Below are 18,708 nucleotides of genomic sequence, written 5' to 3' on the forward strand. Positions count from 1 at the left end.
AAACAACAGGTATGGATAACATTTTGATAAAGAAAGGAGAAAATCTTTTTAAAATTAATTTTATTCATAAAACAAAAAACTAATTACTCAAGTCATAATAATAGTAGGCCCTAAGTAAAAAGTAGTGTTCTTGAAAACTTTGCTGTAGAAAAAATTAATAATTTGAAAAAATGTAGGCTATTATAATTGTTATACAAATATTAAAAGTTTTAATATGTAAACTGTGTTCTTCAAACCATGGCTACTGTGTTAGTTCAGTGCAAAAAGGTTTGTTTTCTTCCTTTAGGTACAGAATCATCTTTTTCATATCGTCCTTCTTTTCAAGCTTGAATCTTGATGACATTCCCAACTGTGACAGTTCAAAGTTTTTTTTATAGCTTCATTCCTTACCCCTTTTTTAAACAGGTTTGTTTTTGCCCAAAGTTCGAAAACACTGAAAGTTTTTTTTGTGTATATGGTTCCTGGATTTTTCTTGGTGACTTTGACCCAGACAAACTTAGAAATTTCTAAAGTTGTCGTGTTAAGGCAACTTTTAGCTGCTGCGCTGAAGTCATAAAAATCTTCTGCATCCATCAAAGTTGTTATACATTTTTGTGTGTGTAAGCTGTACAGAGAAGTCTGACAACATCCAAGGGAACCTCACATTTCTCAACTCTTTTTTCTTTTTTTCTACGAGACCAAAGTCGCAGTCGCAGCTTAAGTAGGAGTGGCCTGGCACAACATACTTATGTTGAACCTCTTCAACATAGTTGTTAGAAACCAAATATATCCAAAGAAACAATAGCAACTTATTCTTATTTTGGCCCCCACAGTTGTCGCTCCATACGATCAGTTTTTTCTTGTTTGCTATGTTATTTTAATGCCTCTGAATATGCAACTGGCGATTTCATTGCCTCCCCGGCCACTCAAACCCTCATGACAAACGAACATAAATCCCTGATTGTTGGCAACCATGTGCATACCAAGATTAAAACAAGACAATTGTCGTAAGTAATACATTTGGCAGTGGGTTAGTGTTGGTAAACCGCGGTGTAGGGGTAGTGTGCCTGTCTCTTACCCGGAGGCCCCGGGTTCGATTCCCGGCCAGGTCAGGGATTTTTACCTGCACCTGAGGGCTGGTTCGAGGTCCACTCAGCCTACGGGATTACAATTGAGAAGCTATCTGACGGTGAGATGGCGGCCCTGGGCTAAAAAGCCAAGAATAACAGCCAAGAGGATCCGTCATGCTGACCACAAAACACCTCGTAATCTGCAGGCCTTCGGGCTGAGCAGCGGTCGCTTGGTAGGCCATGGTCCTTCGGAGCTGTTGCGCCATGGGGTTTGGTTTTGGTTTGGTTCAGTGTTGGTAAATAAAACACTTGCTGCAAATCGACTGACATTGTACAAGTATCACTTACGGGAACAGCTGATTCTTTGTGATCTAGTTTCATCATTTCTCTGGCTCGCTCTGCTCTCCTGTGGTGAATGTCCAGTGACGTTTGGTGTAGTTTGTTGTTCCTCTGGTCATTTTGTATTTTGTTGTGCAACAAATTGCAAGTATTACATGTGAATTTTCTTGGTTTCTGAAATCTTAGGTTGGCAAAGTATTTTCTCACTGTTTCTAAGTAAAACCAGTACTGAACTGTAGGATCATGATGAAGTTCCCTAAAAGCTGTATGCAATTTATTATGGTTCAAATCTTCACTTAAAAACAAATTTGAACTCCTGGCCCTGGTATAGCGGCTTTCCTCATTGGTAAACTTTCAATATGATCAATTATTAGCTTTACATCTTGAGCAGTGTATTTCCTTTCTTTAGTTTTGTTACCCCTACGTTCAATATAGGTAATGTCACCCCGCTTTTTTTCTGCAACTAGGGTTTCGACTCTTCGCTTTGTGATACCATGATCTTCAAGGAATGTTCTTTTACACACCTGTGCGTGTTTTCCTTTGCCACCAGGAAGTGAAAAGTAAACAGTTGCCTGCTGACTTTCTTCTGGACTAACATTTAAGAGTCCCATTAAATATGAATTTTACTTCACGTGGTCTGCCAGGCTGTAAAACTGGTTAAATATATTGATCTTTTGTTCATAACCAATGTTCTTACATTCATAACGACATTGGCATACAATCTAAAAGTAAAAGTAAACCAACAACGCATTAGAGGCATTACTATTATTGCCAAAAATAACCTGTTTGCTAAGTTACTCTGTACAGTACAACTAAAAAACTAAAGCCTTAAAACAATCTTAGGCCTACTCACACAATCTTGGAATAAAGATAGCCTATAACATTAGCATTCTAGGCCTACCTCAATTTCTTTTGCAGGAAATTTTGTTTATTATTTCCCTCATAACTTTCCCCTCCAACCTCCACTTCTTCTTAAATTGGGAAGCACTTCCTTCTCCACTTTTACGGAGTTTCTTAGGTGCATCCATTATTAAAACACCACAACACACTTAAAACTCTGAACTCGCACCAAAAAGCAGCACACAATAACCTGCAAGACGTCCAAGTAACTAAAAAACCAGTCGCATGGTGCTTGGCACATAGCCCGGATTTTGATACATGGTAGGTGGCACTTAGACCCAGGCGAATTCTTGTGGCTAAAGATTGAACTACTTGCAGACTGAATATCACACAGCCTGGTTTTTACTGCACAGGCATAGGCACATAGCCCACGTTTTAGCAATAAAATGGAATCTGATTGTTTTGGCACTTAGCCCGGTTTTTATATTTGGTCGACAATTCCTGTAAAAAAATTTCAAAATTTGCCGGCGAAAAGTCGGAGTGTGGGTATTATTTGCATTAAGGTAGATAAAGTGCACCTGACTTACAGAAAACTGGAAGCTGGTATTTTTCCATCCACTGTGTTGGGAATTCTGTTCCTCCCCAAGTGCGAAGTATGCCACATATATACCACATCATTTGCAAGGTGTCAGTTTAAGTAGAAGCACGTGTTTAGGATGGCTGGTGTGAGCTCTCTTTACGTCATTTAGGCTAGAGAACAGTTCAATATTATTGAAGAGGCAAAGCAAACTGGTAATCACACCATGGGAAAAGTATGATGTGGAAAAGTGTTGCAATACGTGATGGGAGGAAAAATAAAGCTTGTCTTCAACATACAAACAGTAACCGCCAGGCATTTTGCAGAAATCGAAAACAGGATAAGCAAATATGTGACTAAAGAGAGGCAGTTTGGTTGTGCAGTCACAAGTGCAATGTGTCGGTTGAAACTTTTTATGGGGGTGCCCAGAAACCCCCCAAAACAGAAAGGAAGATTTAAAGAAAGAGATAACAGAAAAAAGAAAAAAAGGGGGAATTTTTCATCATAGTTCTTAATCCTAGTAATAACAAGGTGGTTTTGTCCCAACATTACCAACAGGGATCTGAGGAGCCCACTAAGAAAATTTTGTGTAGGCTTAATTTATTCTGAAACACAAGTGAATTATATGGATATTTTATTTTATTAATTAGATCTGATTAATCCAAAACTCATAAATGGAAACCTACTCGAGAGGTAGTTATGTTTGATAAAGGTCGCTTTAACTATACCCATTTTTTACATGTACATCGGGCCGATGACCTAGATGTTAGGCCCCTTTAAACAACAACCATCAATCAAGCATCATCATACATGTACATCAGAACGTTCTTTTTCCACCTTGAGAAGAAGATTTAAAACTTACCTGAGCAGTACCATGGTGCAAGGAAACTTGAACGAAAATGCAATCATGCATGTCCATAATCAAGAAACAAAAAATAAACTGAACCTCGAAACCATGGCAAACATTTTCATCAAGCAATCAACTGTTCGTATGAACACACTCTGTATGAGTGAGAATTAAAAATTCTGCAAAGATCTTAAATGTTGTGCTAAAGACTTAAGAGTTTCAGTTTCTCTTTTATTATTATACTAATAACAAACACCAAATTTGAGGCATTTTGTATTTTTCTTTAAACTCAGTTTGGTATTATTCTATGAGAAGATTAGACTATTAAGTTTTTTTACCCTAAGATTTGAGAGAGAGAATTTTTATTTCTTTAGCTTCCATCCTTTTAATTCACATATACCTAAAAGTAAAATCTCTTACTTTTCCATGATTAAACACACCTTTACCTTTCATGTGCATTTAATGTAGACTGTATGTGAATGTGTGTGTGACTTATGTTTTTATTCATTCATAAGTTCTGAAAAAGCACATAATAAAACAATAGTTTATGTTTTCCATCAAATATTGCTCATTCCAAAACATCTAAAATTGCATTTCAACATTTTCTGGGGCCTTCCCCCCTTTTGGACTGTGAGTTTGCTTTACATCACACCAACACAGATAGGTCTTACGGTGATGATGGGACGGTAAAGGGCTAGGAGTGGGAAGGAAGAGACTATGGCCTTAATTGAGGCGCAGCCCTAGCATTCGTCTGGATTGAAAATGGGTGAAAAACCACCTTCAGGGCTGCCGACAGTGGTGTCTGAAACCAATATAATTATCCCGAATGTAAGCTGGTGGCTATGTGACCCAAACCGTGCAGCTACTTGCTTGGTTGGACTGTGACTTAGAGCACCTCCACTAATTTACAAAACCAAGCACCCCTGATAGCAAAAGAAAGAAAGTTAAAAATTATATTTTTCAAGGCTAGCCATGGATGGCTCACATGCAATTCTGAATGAAATAACTTTAGTTTTAGTAGGAAAACTAACACTGCGCAACATCTCTCAGCCTATTATGACAAGATTGTGAATTTCCACAGATTTGCTCTCAGTTTGTGCCAGAGAAATCTGTATTTATGCTTGAAAATTGGTAATACAAACCAGATGTCTGTATATTTTGCAGATTATGATGCAACAAATCGTGCCACTCAAATGCTCATATCCAAGCGTTTGATGAGATTATGCCAAACCCAGCACTTCCCATCCATACAGATGTCACGGATCACTGAAGGCCTAGGCTGAAATTTTGCCATTGGTGGGGCAATGGGTAACAAAACTGGAAGCCAGAAATTTGGAATAGGTTTCACAGGGCAAGAGATGACATGCATGGCGTTGCTGAGCTGGATGTCTACTTTCTTCATGTGACAGCTGTTAAGCAATACTGAAGAGCAGTACTCAGCTGTCCAGTCTCGAGCGGAATGTCACAGCATGTCTACTGAGACACTCCATGAAGTGCCACACAGTTTAAGCAGAATATTGTATTTACTTATGTCTATCTCAGACTTTTTCTAAAAATCTGAGCTTAAAAATTGAGGTCCGAGGTATGTGCAGAAAGTTACAAAATCAAACTTCACTAGAACTGAAATAACTTTAGAAGTAATCAAGCCTCACAATTTCGCATAGTGAATTGCATTTTGTTATATTCCATAACGTGTTACTGAATATCAACAGAAGTATTCAAGTTTGGAAGATGAAGTTTAAGCAGTATCAGATATGTAGTAAAGATTGAATAAAAGAGGTGCCATAACAGACCACTGTAGGAGACTATTGCTCAGTTCCCAGTTCCTCTTCATAAATATGGGGCTATTCAGCCAAGGCCCAACATCAGTTCTGGATGGCTAATATACCCCCTTTTATTCCCTACTATTTCACGTGTTTTAAATTGTAGTATTTTGTGAGAAACACCATATCCATCACTGCAAAACATTTCACATACCTACTGAAACAGTTCATTTTCTAATGCAGGAAACTTTCCACTTTTTGGCCCCTGAATGCTTTCCTTGATTTGTCAGTATGTTCAAGATTAACTTTCCGTTTTTGTCAGTAGCGTACATTAAAATCTGTCACATTGAATTCTCAGCCCCTGGCACAATTTCTGTGTTTCTCTGCAAACTGAATAACTCAATTTTCAAAACTTGCCGGAAAACTTGAACGCTTCCCCATAACTTGCCTAAGTCACTCTGGAACAGTGGCGGTTTCTGGTATAGCGCAATGGGGCAATGAACCTCCAGTTTATATCAAATTGTACTCAACTACTTAATATTCGTAACTCCCTTGTCAATCTCGAAGCTCTTGCTTAGCCCATCTATCCATAATATACTCATACTGGCTTTCAATTCATGTGAACTGCGCACGTTCCGTGGCTGGATATTTGTCTGGAATGAACCCCCTTGGAAGGCGATCTCTCCGTCCATACCTGTGCGAAGGAAGTGGCGAGGTGCGGGGGGGGGGGGGGGGGGGGGACATCGGCCGGCACGTAGACATGACCAGGATATCGCAGAAACAGATATCTGTGGTTTACGCATGCGCAATATGCCACTCTCTCTAGTCGTGTTGTCGGGGGTGTTGGGGCAAGGTCTGTGTAGACTGACCTTGTGTTGGGGTTAGTATGTGCCTGCCATCTGTTGCCCTTACAGGAATTCAACTACGTAGCAGAAAATAGTGCACATAATTAGCGCTAGTGTTGAAGAGCATCATTACTACCAGCAGTCACATTAAACTGCCAGATTCCAATTGATGTCTTTTCAGAAATACATCAATACTTTTTTTTTCTATTTGCTTTACGTCGCACCGACACATATGTCTTATGGCGACGATGGGATAGGAAAGGCCTAGGAAGTGGCCATGGCCTTAATCAAGGTACAGCACCGGCATTTGCCTGGTGTGAAAATAGGAAACCACGGAAAACAATCTTCAGGGCTGCCGACAGTGGGGCTCGAACCCTCTATCTCCCGATTACTGGATACTGGCCGCAATTAAGCGACTGCAGCTATCGAGCTCGGTACATCAATACTTACTAAACATCTATTCATTTGCCTTCTTTGGAATAATTACTTCTTGGAGAGAAAATTAACTTAAAAATCACCGAGGCAAAGAGTAGCGGGGATGTAATACCAATGAAAACGCTAACTGCCTAGCCATAGGAGTTCTTAAAATTAAGTTACCAACATTGTGAACAGTGCGAACATACAGTATATCCCTAAAGTTTACTTGTGTTTTTCAAGTGTGATGCTAGTGGTTACAAAAGTTTGCAATAGTTATCACTGTTGTGCCATTCAGAAACTTAACTTTTATGAGATAAAGAAGTTACAATATTTTGTCCGTGTGTGTATTTTTGTGCACTGTAGTTGCGTCCATAATGTTTGTTCCCGGGAAAGGTAAGGTGCTACATAATGAGTTTGAACAGTGATATGATACTTAAGAAGACACACTTTTCTTCTCTCTCTCCCTCTCTCTCGAGCGTAAACTTAAGATTAAGGATGCCGGACGCCCAATGCCTGATCTTGATATAACGAGGCATCCTAAAAGTAATGAAATCGTGCGTAAATTCAGAATGTATATATACCGTATAAAAGAATCGAGTGGATCTGTGGGTGCGAAATTACTAACATGTTGATTTGTTTTCCTTTTTTATGATTCATGAGTGATGAAAGCGAAGGGACTTGGACCAAAGTTGCAGTGGTAGATATGGGACATCTGACCCAAAAAAATAAAGAAACGCAGAAGTTCTAAATCTCATATGCTTGCCCAGCTACAATTCGATCTCCTGGGAAGATACGATAACCGTCAGTAATTTGACTGTGCTTACAGGCAGTATGTGGAAAGAGACAACGATCAAGTACGGAAAAATCGTTATGTGCTGTGCAAAGTTCTGTGGTGCGTTTCAGATGGCACTGCACAGGCATGACGAAAAAAGTTAATCATCAAATCCTGGCATATCTCGAGGCCTCATTACTTTTAGTTCTGAAATTGACGTTGCATTAAGGGACCATCCGTCCAAAGCTACTGTTTTCAAAGGAACCTCGAAAGACATTCAGAATTATTTGCTTGCGTGCATGTATGAAATCAGTCGTGAGAAAATAAAAAAAGGAAATCACCACAGCACACATCATTTCGGTAATCGCAGATGAGACCACCGATATATCAACTACAGCACAATTTGTTATCGTTCTTCCCAACGGTAAGCCAGTTGAAAGATTCTGGGGTTTCCTCTCACCCTCTAGTCATGATGCTAAGACAATAGCAGAGTGTTTAAAATTTTCTTTGAGCGAAGTTGTGGATAATCCAGATAAGTTGATTTCACAAGGTTACGATGGAGCAAATGTAATGAGTGGTCACCATTCAGTGTGCAAGTTTTCATCAGGGAAGATTTTAGGCATGCATATTATGTTCACTGTTATGCCCATTCTTTGTACTTAGTCATGGCACAAGTAACAGGGAGGAGAGGAGATACTAAGGGGGGGATTTTTCCTTCTGTTGAACCCCCAGTGACGAAAGTCACGCACCGCCACTGCTCTGGAAAGTAAATTACAATAGTGAAATACTTTGGTCTCTGTATTATACCTTACGTCTCACACATACTGTACACTGAAATTGCAGCCAGTTCAACAGTCACATTTAATCTAGCTCATCAATCCAGGAAATACTCTAGGATCCAGAATTATCTACTGTATGTGCCTTTCACCAAACACCAGGGGGACCTGCTATGACTAAGATAAAGAGAGGAATACAGGACACAGTCTGACCTTGAGCTGACAGCAGGTATGCATTCCGCAGGGTGAACTTTGTCATATTCATACTGATACACGAAGAAAAACCAATGGGAGTTACCAGAGATTATTTTTCTCTCTGAATTCTGTACAAAACAAAACATGTCATTCTTTGTTTAACAGTGTGTATTTTGTAAAGATATGTTGTAGAGTTATATGTGTTACAATTAGTGTTTTCGACAGACTGAAAAGCCTTAAAGTTACATTCTATGCAGGATCATGAGATAAGAAATAGGTAATTAGTGATATTAAACAACAGCCCAAGTTGCAATGGAGACTTCACATTTTTTTTTTTTTTTTTTTTTAAACTGTTAGGATCTTCAGTCTATTGAAACTAAATAAATAAATCTGGGAACACCAGAAAAGGAAATGTATGATGATAAAATTATACTTGAAAAAGAAACAACTTAATTAAAAATAGAATGACATGCTTCATTCTTGAAAGACCACCACACCAGGCTCCATCAAATCCCTCTCAAAATTATTTAGAAATGTAGGAACATTTATGCTTAAATTCTGTTTAAATTCCTAAATAATTGTAATCTGGAACTTATCCTAATGATGCCCTGCAAATGAGCTTCCTCACTAGTCCACCATACATTCTCTAACCTACCACAACGATTCGAACAATCCACACTCTGATTCGCAGAATGCCAGTATTCCTCTTCCTGATGATTGCCCCCTATCGTGTAGTCCCCACTCGGATATCCAAACTAGAGTTGGCTAGTGTGTGTATGCTTCGAACCACTGAGCTGGCGCAATCAGCTGTCTCAATGCCTCAACACATCAATGCTTCATTGTTTCGAAGCAGTGAGATTGCTTCGTGTGTTGTGTCGTGGGAGCATAAACTCCAGTCGTTCCGAACATATCAGCAACATTGATGATTTGAAACAGCAAAGCTTTGAAACAGTGATGGTGCTTTGTTTATCCCCTTGCCTCAATATAAACACTATGTGTGACACTGCCCTGAAGATGAGCCGACACTCGTTAGTAGATGCTTCACATTCCAAATCTTTAGTCAAGTTACTGACAGAATAATGTACTGCACACTGTAAAGTCTTTTTTTTAAACAGAAAGAAGACATTGTTCTCAAAGCAAGGTCATACTATAACAGAAAGACATGTCATTATTGTAGTCTCCCGTCGACCACCCCGATCTGAACATTAATAGAGCGTTCGGTACAAAACCCGACGAGCCACCGGCATGAATGATTTTTTTTTCTGCTATGGGCTTTATGTCGCACCGACACAGATAGGTCTTATGGCGACGATGGGATAGGAAAGGCCTGGGAGTTGGAAGGAATCGGCCGTGGCCTTAATTAAGGTACAGTCCCAGCATTTGCCTGGTGTGAAAATGGGAAACCACGGAAAACCATCTTCAGGGCTGCCGATAGTGGGATTCGAACCTACTATCTCCCAGATGCAAGCTCACAGCCGCACGCCTCTACGCGTACGGCCAACTCGCCCGGTGAATGATTATTAATCTATTGCCTTTTGATACAGGTGTCATCAAACCTGCTCCTGTGTCATCACTCCAGTTCTTAGAGCTTGAGTGGCTACTATGAATGTAAGACTCGACTTCATAAACTATGGGGCAGCCCTCCTCTCGATATTTCTTAATCGCCTTCAGGAACTGTATACGCAAACCCCATATATAAGCATGTTTTAAGTGATTTGACAGAATCTGAGGACGTTCTTGTAGAACAGAACATGTCATTCTTTGTATAATAGTGTATATTTTTACAGTTATGTTTATAGTGTTATAATTTATATTGTAACTGCAGTGCCTTTGACAGACTGAAAAGATTTTGTTACATTTAACTAAGAATTGATTATTTTCACCATGTTGGTCCGCATTGACTTATATTCAAATCTCTATAGAACACTTTCCCGCCTTGTCAATACTTTACAAGTGCATTAAAGAGAAGTGCATTAAAAAAAAAAAAAAAGTGAAGTATTGACAAGGCGGGAAAGTGTTCTATAGAGATTTTGACATTTATCTAAGTCGACACTGAAAAGTATGGCTTCATTCTTAACAAACTGTCACTAATGTCACTACTGCCATTAACTGTGAATGCTATTCTGTGAATGCTGTCATGCCGTTCTATCAGAACAGCCCTGTTGTTTCTTGCCTTTTTCCATTTAAAACCCACATTCTTCAAGATAAGTTTTAAACTTGTTTTCCCACCTGTAAACTTTATGCTATCCTCATCCTGAAGTCTAGGAAGGAGTTCGCCGATTGTTGGCACACATTTCTCTACAAGGTAAAACTTGTACACTACAGCGAATCACAGACACGTGGAAGTCATCCACACCAGTGTTACGCTTCCTTACTGCGTGCTTTCTCCCCAGGCGTTCCAAATGATGTTCCCGTTTCTTCAGCAGCTTCCCTTTCCCTAACAATCCATCTCACAGATCGTTCAGACACACGAGTTGCCATTACGACCCTGTCCTGAACCTTCTTCAAAGGGATCATCACTTCATCAGCGGCTGCCTCTCTCTTCATAAATTCATGTACATTTGAAATAATTTCACGTGATTGACTATGCAACGTTTTCGACGCTAGTTTCGAATGAACGGGAGGCATTGTAAGGAAGTAAACACGAATCACTAGTCACTATTCTTACCACTCGCGTTACTCTACTGCTCACAAGCTGTCAGCTAGAGGAGAAAACTGAGACCATAACTATTATGTGCATGCCCTGCGAGGGGAGATCACTGCGCACGTCAAATTTACTGGTTACCGTAGTGAGAAGAAACTTATAGGCTCGCTATGCGTGGAGAGAACATTGCGCACGTAAATTACACCAGCCAAGAAGGAGCAGCTGATCTATATTGCTCTCTTGTAACTGTCCTTCCACCTTCCTTCTCATTCTCTTTTCTGGTAACCTTTGAAACATTTTTCATACTTGAGAAATGAGTGTGATTCCTCGATAATTGTCACATATCTCCTTGTCCCCATTCCCCTTAATTCTAATCATTTGGTATAGATTTTTGTTTCCAAATAGGTCTAAATAGCCTATGCAGTCATTGTAGATCAACAAGTCCTGCTGTTTTTATCACTTCCACACACAATTCACCCAATCCTGCTGCTTTTCCCACTTTAATTTGTCTGACAGCAGTTTCCACTTCTTCCATTGTGATTTTACTCTTGGATCCTGTCTCCTCACACTCTGCCTCTATTATATCACCTACACCCCTTCTCACATTCAGGAGTTCAAAGTAATACTTCCATTTTTTCTGTATCTGCTCTGGTTATGTTATTATCTCTCTTCCTTTCCCTTTAACTTGCTTTGTGTAGACTCTTTCTCATCCTTCTTACAGGCCCATATAGCATCCTTATACCACTAAACACATCCTCTTCCAATTCACATGAACATCCTTTACAGTTTTTCTTACTTTCTTGCACTTTCTTTTCATTTCTTGATACTTTCTTCTGTTTTATCCCTATTTCATAATTGGCAAGCTTTTTTTTTTTTCCACTGCTTCTTTTACCATTTCATTCCACCATGGGGTCTGTTTACCTTTCACCCTTTCAGCTATTCTGCCACAAACAAGCACTCTTTGCACAGCTTACAAATGCCCTCTTTAATGCCCCATTGCCCTTCCACACTCATCTCAGTTCTGGCAATGTGTTGTTTCAATTGATTTTGGAATTTTTCTTTTACTTCCACATACTTTTATTTCCTTCCTTCTTATTTCTTCCATTTTCATCTCACTATGGTTACTTCTGGCAATCTAATAATTGTCTATGATTTGTTCTTTCCACCAAGAAGTAATCAATCTCATCTTTGACCTTCTGTTTCCTTATCCATATCTTGTAATCTTTTTACTAGTCTTCCTGAACCATGTATTGCCCATGCTTAACCCATTTCTCACACAAAAATCCACCGAATTCTCTCCCTCTTCATTCCTCTTTCCATATACAAAAGGTCCAATTACTTCTTCCGTTCCCTTTTTGTCGCATGCCATTATAGTATTAAAGTCTCCCATGACAGTCACTTCCTTCCACGTACTTTATTTCTCTCTGCAGTGTTTCCGGGAATTTGTTCGTATCACCTCCTTTGCGTCCACTCTGGTGTGCATATACTTGGATGAAATCCTTTACTTCATTCTCTGTCCTGAACTGTATCTTGATTATTCTATCACTTACATAGTACACTTTATCAACATACTCATTTAAAATCTCGTTGGTTACTATCCCCACTTCATTCTTTGCTTTACGTTCTCCACTCCAGTAGAGAGTATCCCTTCCTAAACTTATTTTCTTTATCTCTCCTTTTAACCTGGCTCAATGCCATCATATCCATATTCTCAATCAATCAATCAATCAATCAATCAATCAATCAATCAATCAATCAATCAATCAATCCAATCAATCCAATCAATCAATCAACCAACCAACCAATCGCCTCTTCTGACTTTCCAGTCAGTGACACAAGGTAGATTACTGCCACCACCTTCATAATGTTTTCTATTGGTTCCCACTTCTCATAGTTCTCCCAGTATAAGAACTGCACGCCACTTCTAGGGAATGCCCTAGCCTTTTCCGAGGCCTATTTAAAAGAGCCATTTTTATTTTAGGCTGTTATTACGATGGGGTCGACACTCTCAAAGGCATTTTAGAGCTACCTATACCTTTTGCAGCTGCCTCTAACCTGGGGTCAGATAATGCTTGATGGATTCCAGTGTCATTTCCTACAGTGTAGTGACCATTGTCCATTGTAAGGAAACTCCTCCAACCCAAAGCCATTGGTCACCTTAGCAGATTGGGTTATTAACCACTGTTCAACACTTGATGTTGAAACTCTGGCTGGCTGTACAGTCTACTCATTACCACAGCGGGGTAAGTGGCGAGGCAGTTATATTACTTACGTCAAAATAACATTCATTAAAAGATCTACTGGCCTACAAAATGTTCTTAATGATACTCACCTACAACTTCATCCTCCTCACCTCCAGTTGAATCTTGGTCACTACTAAGCTCTATAGAACCTTCTAATGGCTGCTTTTCCAAGCTCTTCCCAAACACAAGCACTTCTGCACTTAACAATGAATCATCGGATACTGATCTGGTGTCATTTTTGGTTATTACAGGTAAGTCAGTATCTGAACTAGATTCCTTCCGTTTCAAGTCACTAGTTCCTGGAACATGCAACCGATTGGAACCAACATCCTTCTGGTCTGTTACTGGGGGCAAAGACGATGATGATGAACGTTTCAAACAACTATCACTCACTTCCAAGGAACGGTGACTATCTTCCTTAACAACAGATAGCTTTGGTTGGCTGCAAGATTTCTTCTCGCCACGATTATCCCTAGAACGTGGTCGTCGACGCAGCTTACGAACACTCCACTTCCGTACAGATAATTGTGAGCGTGAACTCCGGTGGTCAGAAGAGGTTGACTGAGACTGTTGCTGTCCTTCTAATTGATCACCCAAGGAAGGCACTGAAAGCTGCTTCACAAATTGCCGCTCCACATACTTCGCTTTGATCCATGCTTCCCGAATGTTACTATAACAAAAAAAAAAGTCCAGAATTCAATAATGTTTTCAAACATTACAGCACTGAAAAATTCACCAAAGTCAATACAATTTTTATACAAATCAAGGATTGCATGATAAGAAAACAGTGAGCAAAATTTGATCTGAATTAACAATGTTGCATAGAAGTGGCTGCCTAGCCGAGGCAGTAAAGACATGCTTGATTCACCTGCAAGGACTCTTGGATTCTATGCCAGGAAGTCAAAACATTTATAAAGAGAGATTTCCTCTCCTGGAGAGACACATGGCCCTGAGGTTCACTCAGCCTACACCAAAAATGAGTACAGTAAATCCTGTGTACAACGGAATCCCACGGGACCGTGAATTATTTCCACTGTATGCAGGATTCTGGTTAATAAAGGTTCTAAAAGATAACATACACAATGTAATTACATACTTCCAGTAGATATTCCAGCAGGAGATTTCCATGCATTTTGTGCAGTGGTAGAAGGGCATACTAATTACACTGATCACACCCTTATATACACTCTCCAAGTTCCTGGGCTGAGTGGGCAGCGTAGTGGCCTTCGGTTCAGAGGACCTCCACTTTGATTCCCGGACATGTCAGGAATTTTAACTTTGTCTGGTTAATTCCCCTAAGTTGGAGATTGCGTGTTCGTGTTCATCTTGATACTAGAGGTGTTGATTTAATCGATTAATCCAACTGATTAACAGATTAATCTAAACATCTGATTCATCAATTATTGTGATTTAACCAATTAAACAAACCGATTAAAACTGTAGTGAGGTGAAGGAAAAATAAGTGTTTTGCACGGCACAAAGCCTGCGTATTGTATTATTACAGTAAAACTTACTCAAAGCGGAATCGCAAGGGTCCGAGTTTCTTTCCCAAATTAAACAAGTTTCCAGACTGAACAAAATTATACAAAAAGATTCACAAATTACTTATACCTGATCCATTGGTCTAGTTTTGGTGATGCAAATCTTAGTAACACAATATCTTGATGTACAGTAGGTTTTTATTACTCTTGCATAGGCCTGCACTATAACACACTCAACATATTATTGTACAGTATGTACTGTATGTACCGTACTCAATGAAAACTAGACAATTTCTGCCTTATTCCACATGTTTAATAAACGAACTACAGTATACATATAACACATTACATACAATACTGTATTTGTCAAATTATTCCTTCTTCCACATGTCTAACAAACAAACCTGTTTCACCTTTCTTAATGTCATGTCTTTCTCAATGCAGTCTTTAGCACTGTACAGTAGCACAAGAAGTCGCAGTGAATTTGACTTGCCAGCAAATTTCATCATGTCCGTGACACACTCAATAGCTTGTTCATGAGTGCATATTTTTTCCTGACTTTCTCTTTCCTCCTCCTCCTCCTCCTCTTCCTGGTCTTCGTCCCTCAGATTATCATCTTCTTCATTCTCTGTACGGCCGATTTTCGGAAACTGTACAGCAGACTGGAAGCTGTAGTGAGTAACAAACTGGTAGTCATGGCAAACGTATTCGTCTACATTACATGCAAAATTCTGGCAAGAGTCAGGCAATTAGTGGAGATTTAAACCCCCTTCTACCAGGAATTTGGGAAACCCAGGCCTCATTAAAGCAGCATGTTACCATCTGTAAACACCTGACTCTTCCCCTGGCGAAATATTTATACACCTGCAGTACCGGGTATGCCTAAATAAATTTCACAGCTAAAGCATAATTTCCACATTATACAGTAATTATTTTCATAATTTCTTTCCGTTTCCATGTTGAACAGATTCCACTTTTTACAACATAAATAACATGCAAAGCCATAACCAGTGCGCTGGGGCCATAACTTTCGTACACACTGGAAAAGTTTCCGCTTTATAGATGTTCCGCTTTGAGCAAGTTTTACAATATTTGCCATTTGGTGTGCTACCCTCAGGTAATGTATTACTGAAAGGTCATAAAAGTAACAAACATGATTTTCATAACTTTCTTTCAGAAAGGTAAAAACAATAACCTCCTTAATTGCATTCTCCTAAAACGAGGGTTATGACCATTGCTTTTACAAACTGCTAGAAAGGAAATACCGGACAGTTATTTGTGGACCTTTAAAACACACAGTCAGGCAGCATAATGGGTATGGGTGGGGAAGGTACTTGAAGGGACTGTCACTAAGGAATTTCCCGGTTAATGTGCGAATTGATAGATACCAATTGTTAGAATAATACAGTAGAAAAATGAAGAAAACTTAAACCTCAGTTCATGTGTGGTTCTTATTCAGAAAGTAGTATATTCACATTCAGTGTTTGTGAACCTTAAGAATGGCTTATGAATCAATGTGAATAAAACATTGAAAGTTTCGGATTTGAACTGAACGACTGTTGTAAGGTGACATGACAGAAAAACACTGCTTTGTACGAAATGCAGAAAATCGTTGTTATAATGGAAGTACAAGTTTTCAATATCGTCTTAAAGATATTCAACCTTTCCAAAGTGTATCTGTGTCTATCAACATTGCTTCTAGTTCATCTTCTCGATCAATGCTGGAGCACCTATAAGTGAAGCCTGCATCTTCTAACAAGGAAACTGAAATTACAAATAATCTAGTGAGGTGGATTGTGCAGGACAGTAGACTGGTCAACATTGTCTCTGATCGTGGTCTTGGAGATGTTTTATGGGAACTTCTCGATTCTCACACTTACAATCTTCTCGCTAAAGACAGAATAAATTAAAAAATTAAACAGGTTGTATGACGTAGAAAGGTCAAAATTGTTAGATGAACTGAAACAAGCAGAATTTGTTAGTCTCACGGGGTATTTTTGGTCTTCCATATCTAACTGTAGCTATTTGGGGATCACATCTCACTGGACCGATTCAAACTGGGAATATTGTAATACAAAATTACACGTTAAACATGTTACAGAAAACCACAATGCTGCTAACTGTAGAGAAGAGTTTGAAGATATAATTCCTGAGTAGGGGTTGGAAGATATATTTGTTGCTGTTTGTACTGGCAATGTAAGAAATAAAATTCTAGGAGCTGAAAGAACAATGTACGACAATTTTCAGTGTGCAGCCCACACACTACAATTAAGTTCAAATAAAGCTATCACAGATGTTGCTACTGAAACATTACTTTGATGATGATGATGCTTGTAGTTTAAATGGGCCTAATATCTAGGTCATCTGCCCCTGATGGTATGAGGTGGAAAAAACTGACATAATTAAAATTTAAAAATTTATCTTCTGACTAGAATTTAAAACAAAGAATGATGAAAAATGATTAGGAATTTAAAATAATCAGTGGATCTAATTCGCAATGCCTTATTTTCTGATAAAATTATAGAAAATATAAATTATGGTAAAATAAGGCATTGCCTTGAAATGCAGTAATATATATTATTCAAAGTAATATTAAAAAACACATTCAAATATACAAAAACAAACTAAAACTGAGTCAAGATAATAAAATGTAATAAACAACAAAATAAAAACTAACAGGAAATACTACGTTTAAACACGATAAAACAGGCCACTATCCCTCATAGATGACAAGGTCTGCTGACTGCTCATCATCTCATAGGATGAGGGAGATGGTACTCGGCAGTTTTAGACTACAGCGCAGATCGGCCAGGCGCACTCCGTAATGATGTGTATCACAGTAAGATGACCACCATAAGTATACACCAGAGGGGGTTCTCCGTTCAGTAAATAGAAGTGCGTTACTATAATGTGGCCAATCCGAAGACGTCAGAGGAAAGTAACATTTATACTTTGTTCGGAGTGAGAAACAAGTTGATTATCACCAGGTGCGATAGAATTCTTTCAAAACACAGAATTTGTTTTTTTAAATCAGCATAAAGCTGGAAATTTTTACAATTTTCCTTCAATAAAATCATTAAAATTCTCTATTTGCAAAAATCTTGGAGAGTACCAGACGTTGTTACAAGATTTACATGATTAATTCAATTCCCGATAAAAAGAAACTAACCGGGCGAGTTGGCCGTGCGCATAGAGGCGCGCGGCTGTAAGCTTGCATCTGGGAGATAGTAGGTTCGAATCCCACTATCGGCAGCCCTGAAAATGGTTTTTCGTGGTTTCCCATTTTCACACCAGGCAAATGCTGGGGCTGTACCTTAAGGTATGTATTCACGTTTCGGACCAAAATCTATACTATTTTATCAATGTTTTTGAAATTTTTACAATGAAATACTCGTATTTACGGAATATATTTACACTATAAAAATTTCACACTTAAGGTACCGTTTCCTAAATAATTGACAAAAACTCCGAAATTTTGCATACATTTCCAAAAATCATAGCTTTCTGGAAAATAGTTCAATTCCAATTATTTTTGCGCATAATTCATCCTAATAATGCATATAATGTGATGAACTAAACAGAATTTAATAATTCACTGATATCATATTTTTATAATATATTTTTCATGGCAGTCAAAATTTTAGAATATTTAGATTTGTTTTTTCATTTGGTACCTTTTTATTATAGTCTTATTTATTATTATGTTTAGTTCAGAACATTCTACTTTTAATAAGCTTCAATTTGACATATCAATGTATTCTATAACTTAAAATTTGAAGACGTTATGATTTTTTGAATTATGAAAAATCTGGAGAAATTCACTGTGTGGAAAATTGAACTTGAATCTTGGAAGTTTATTTCGGGATTGAAATTGCTTACTTTGGCTAATTCAAACCCTCCTGAGACATAAGTGCCGGCCC

The 18,708-nt window shown here is 38.6% G+C and overlaps 1 protein-coding gene across 1 annotated transcript in view; it reads right to left on the reverse strand.

Moving 5' to 3' along the window:
• Nucleotides 1–18,708, reverse strand: part of CenB1A (Centaurin beta 1A) — a 316,525-nt gene that overhangs the window by 41,850 nt on the left and 255,967 nt on the right. The window contains exon 11 of the mRNA XM_067141489.2: nt 13,397–13,977. Coding sequence (XP_066997590.2) covers nt 13,397–13,977 — 581 coding nt within the window. The remainder of the gene's footprint in view (nt 1–13,396; nt 13,978–18,708) is intronic.

This window comes from Anabrus simplex, chromosome 2 (genome assembly GCF_040414725.1).
Source record: "Anabrus simplex isolate iqAnaSimp1 chromosome 2, ASM4041472v1, whole genome shotgun sequence".
NCBI lineage: Eukaryota > Metazoa > Arthropoda > Insecta > Orthoptera > Tettigoniidae > Anabrus > Anabrus simplex.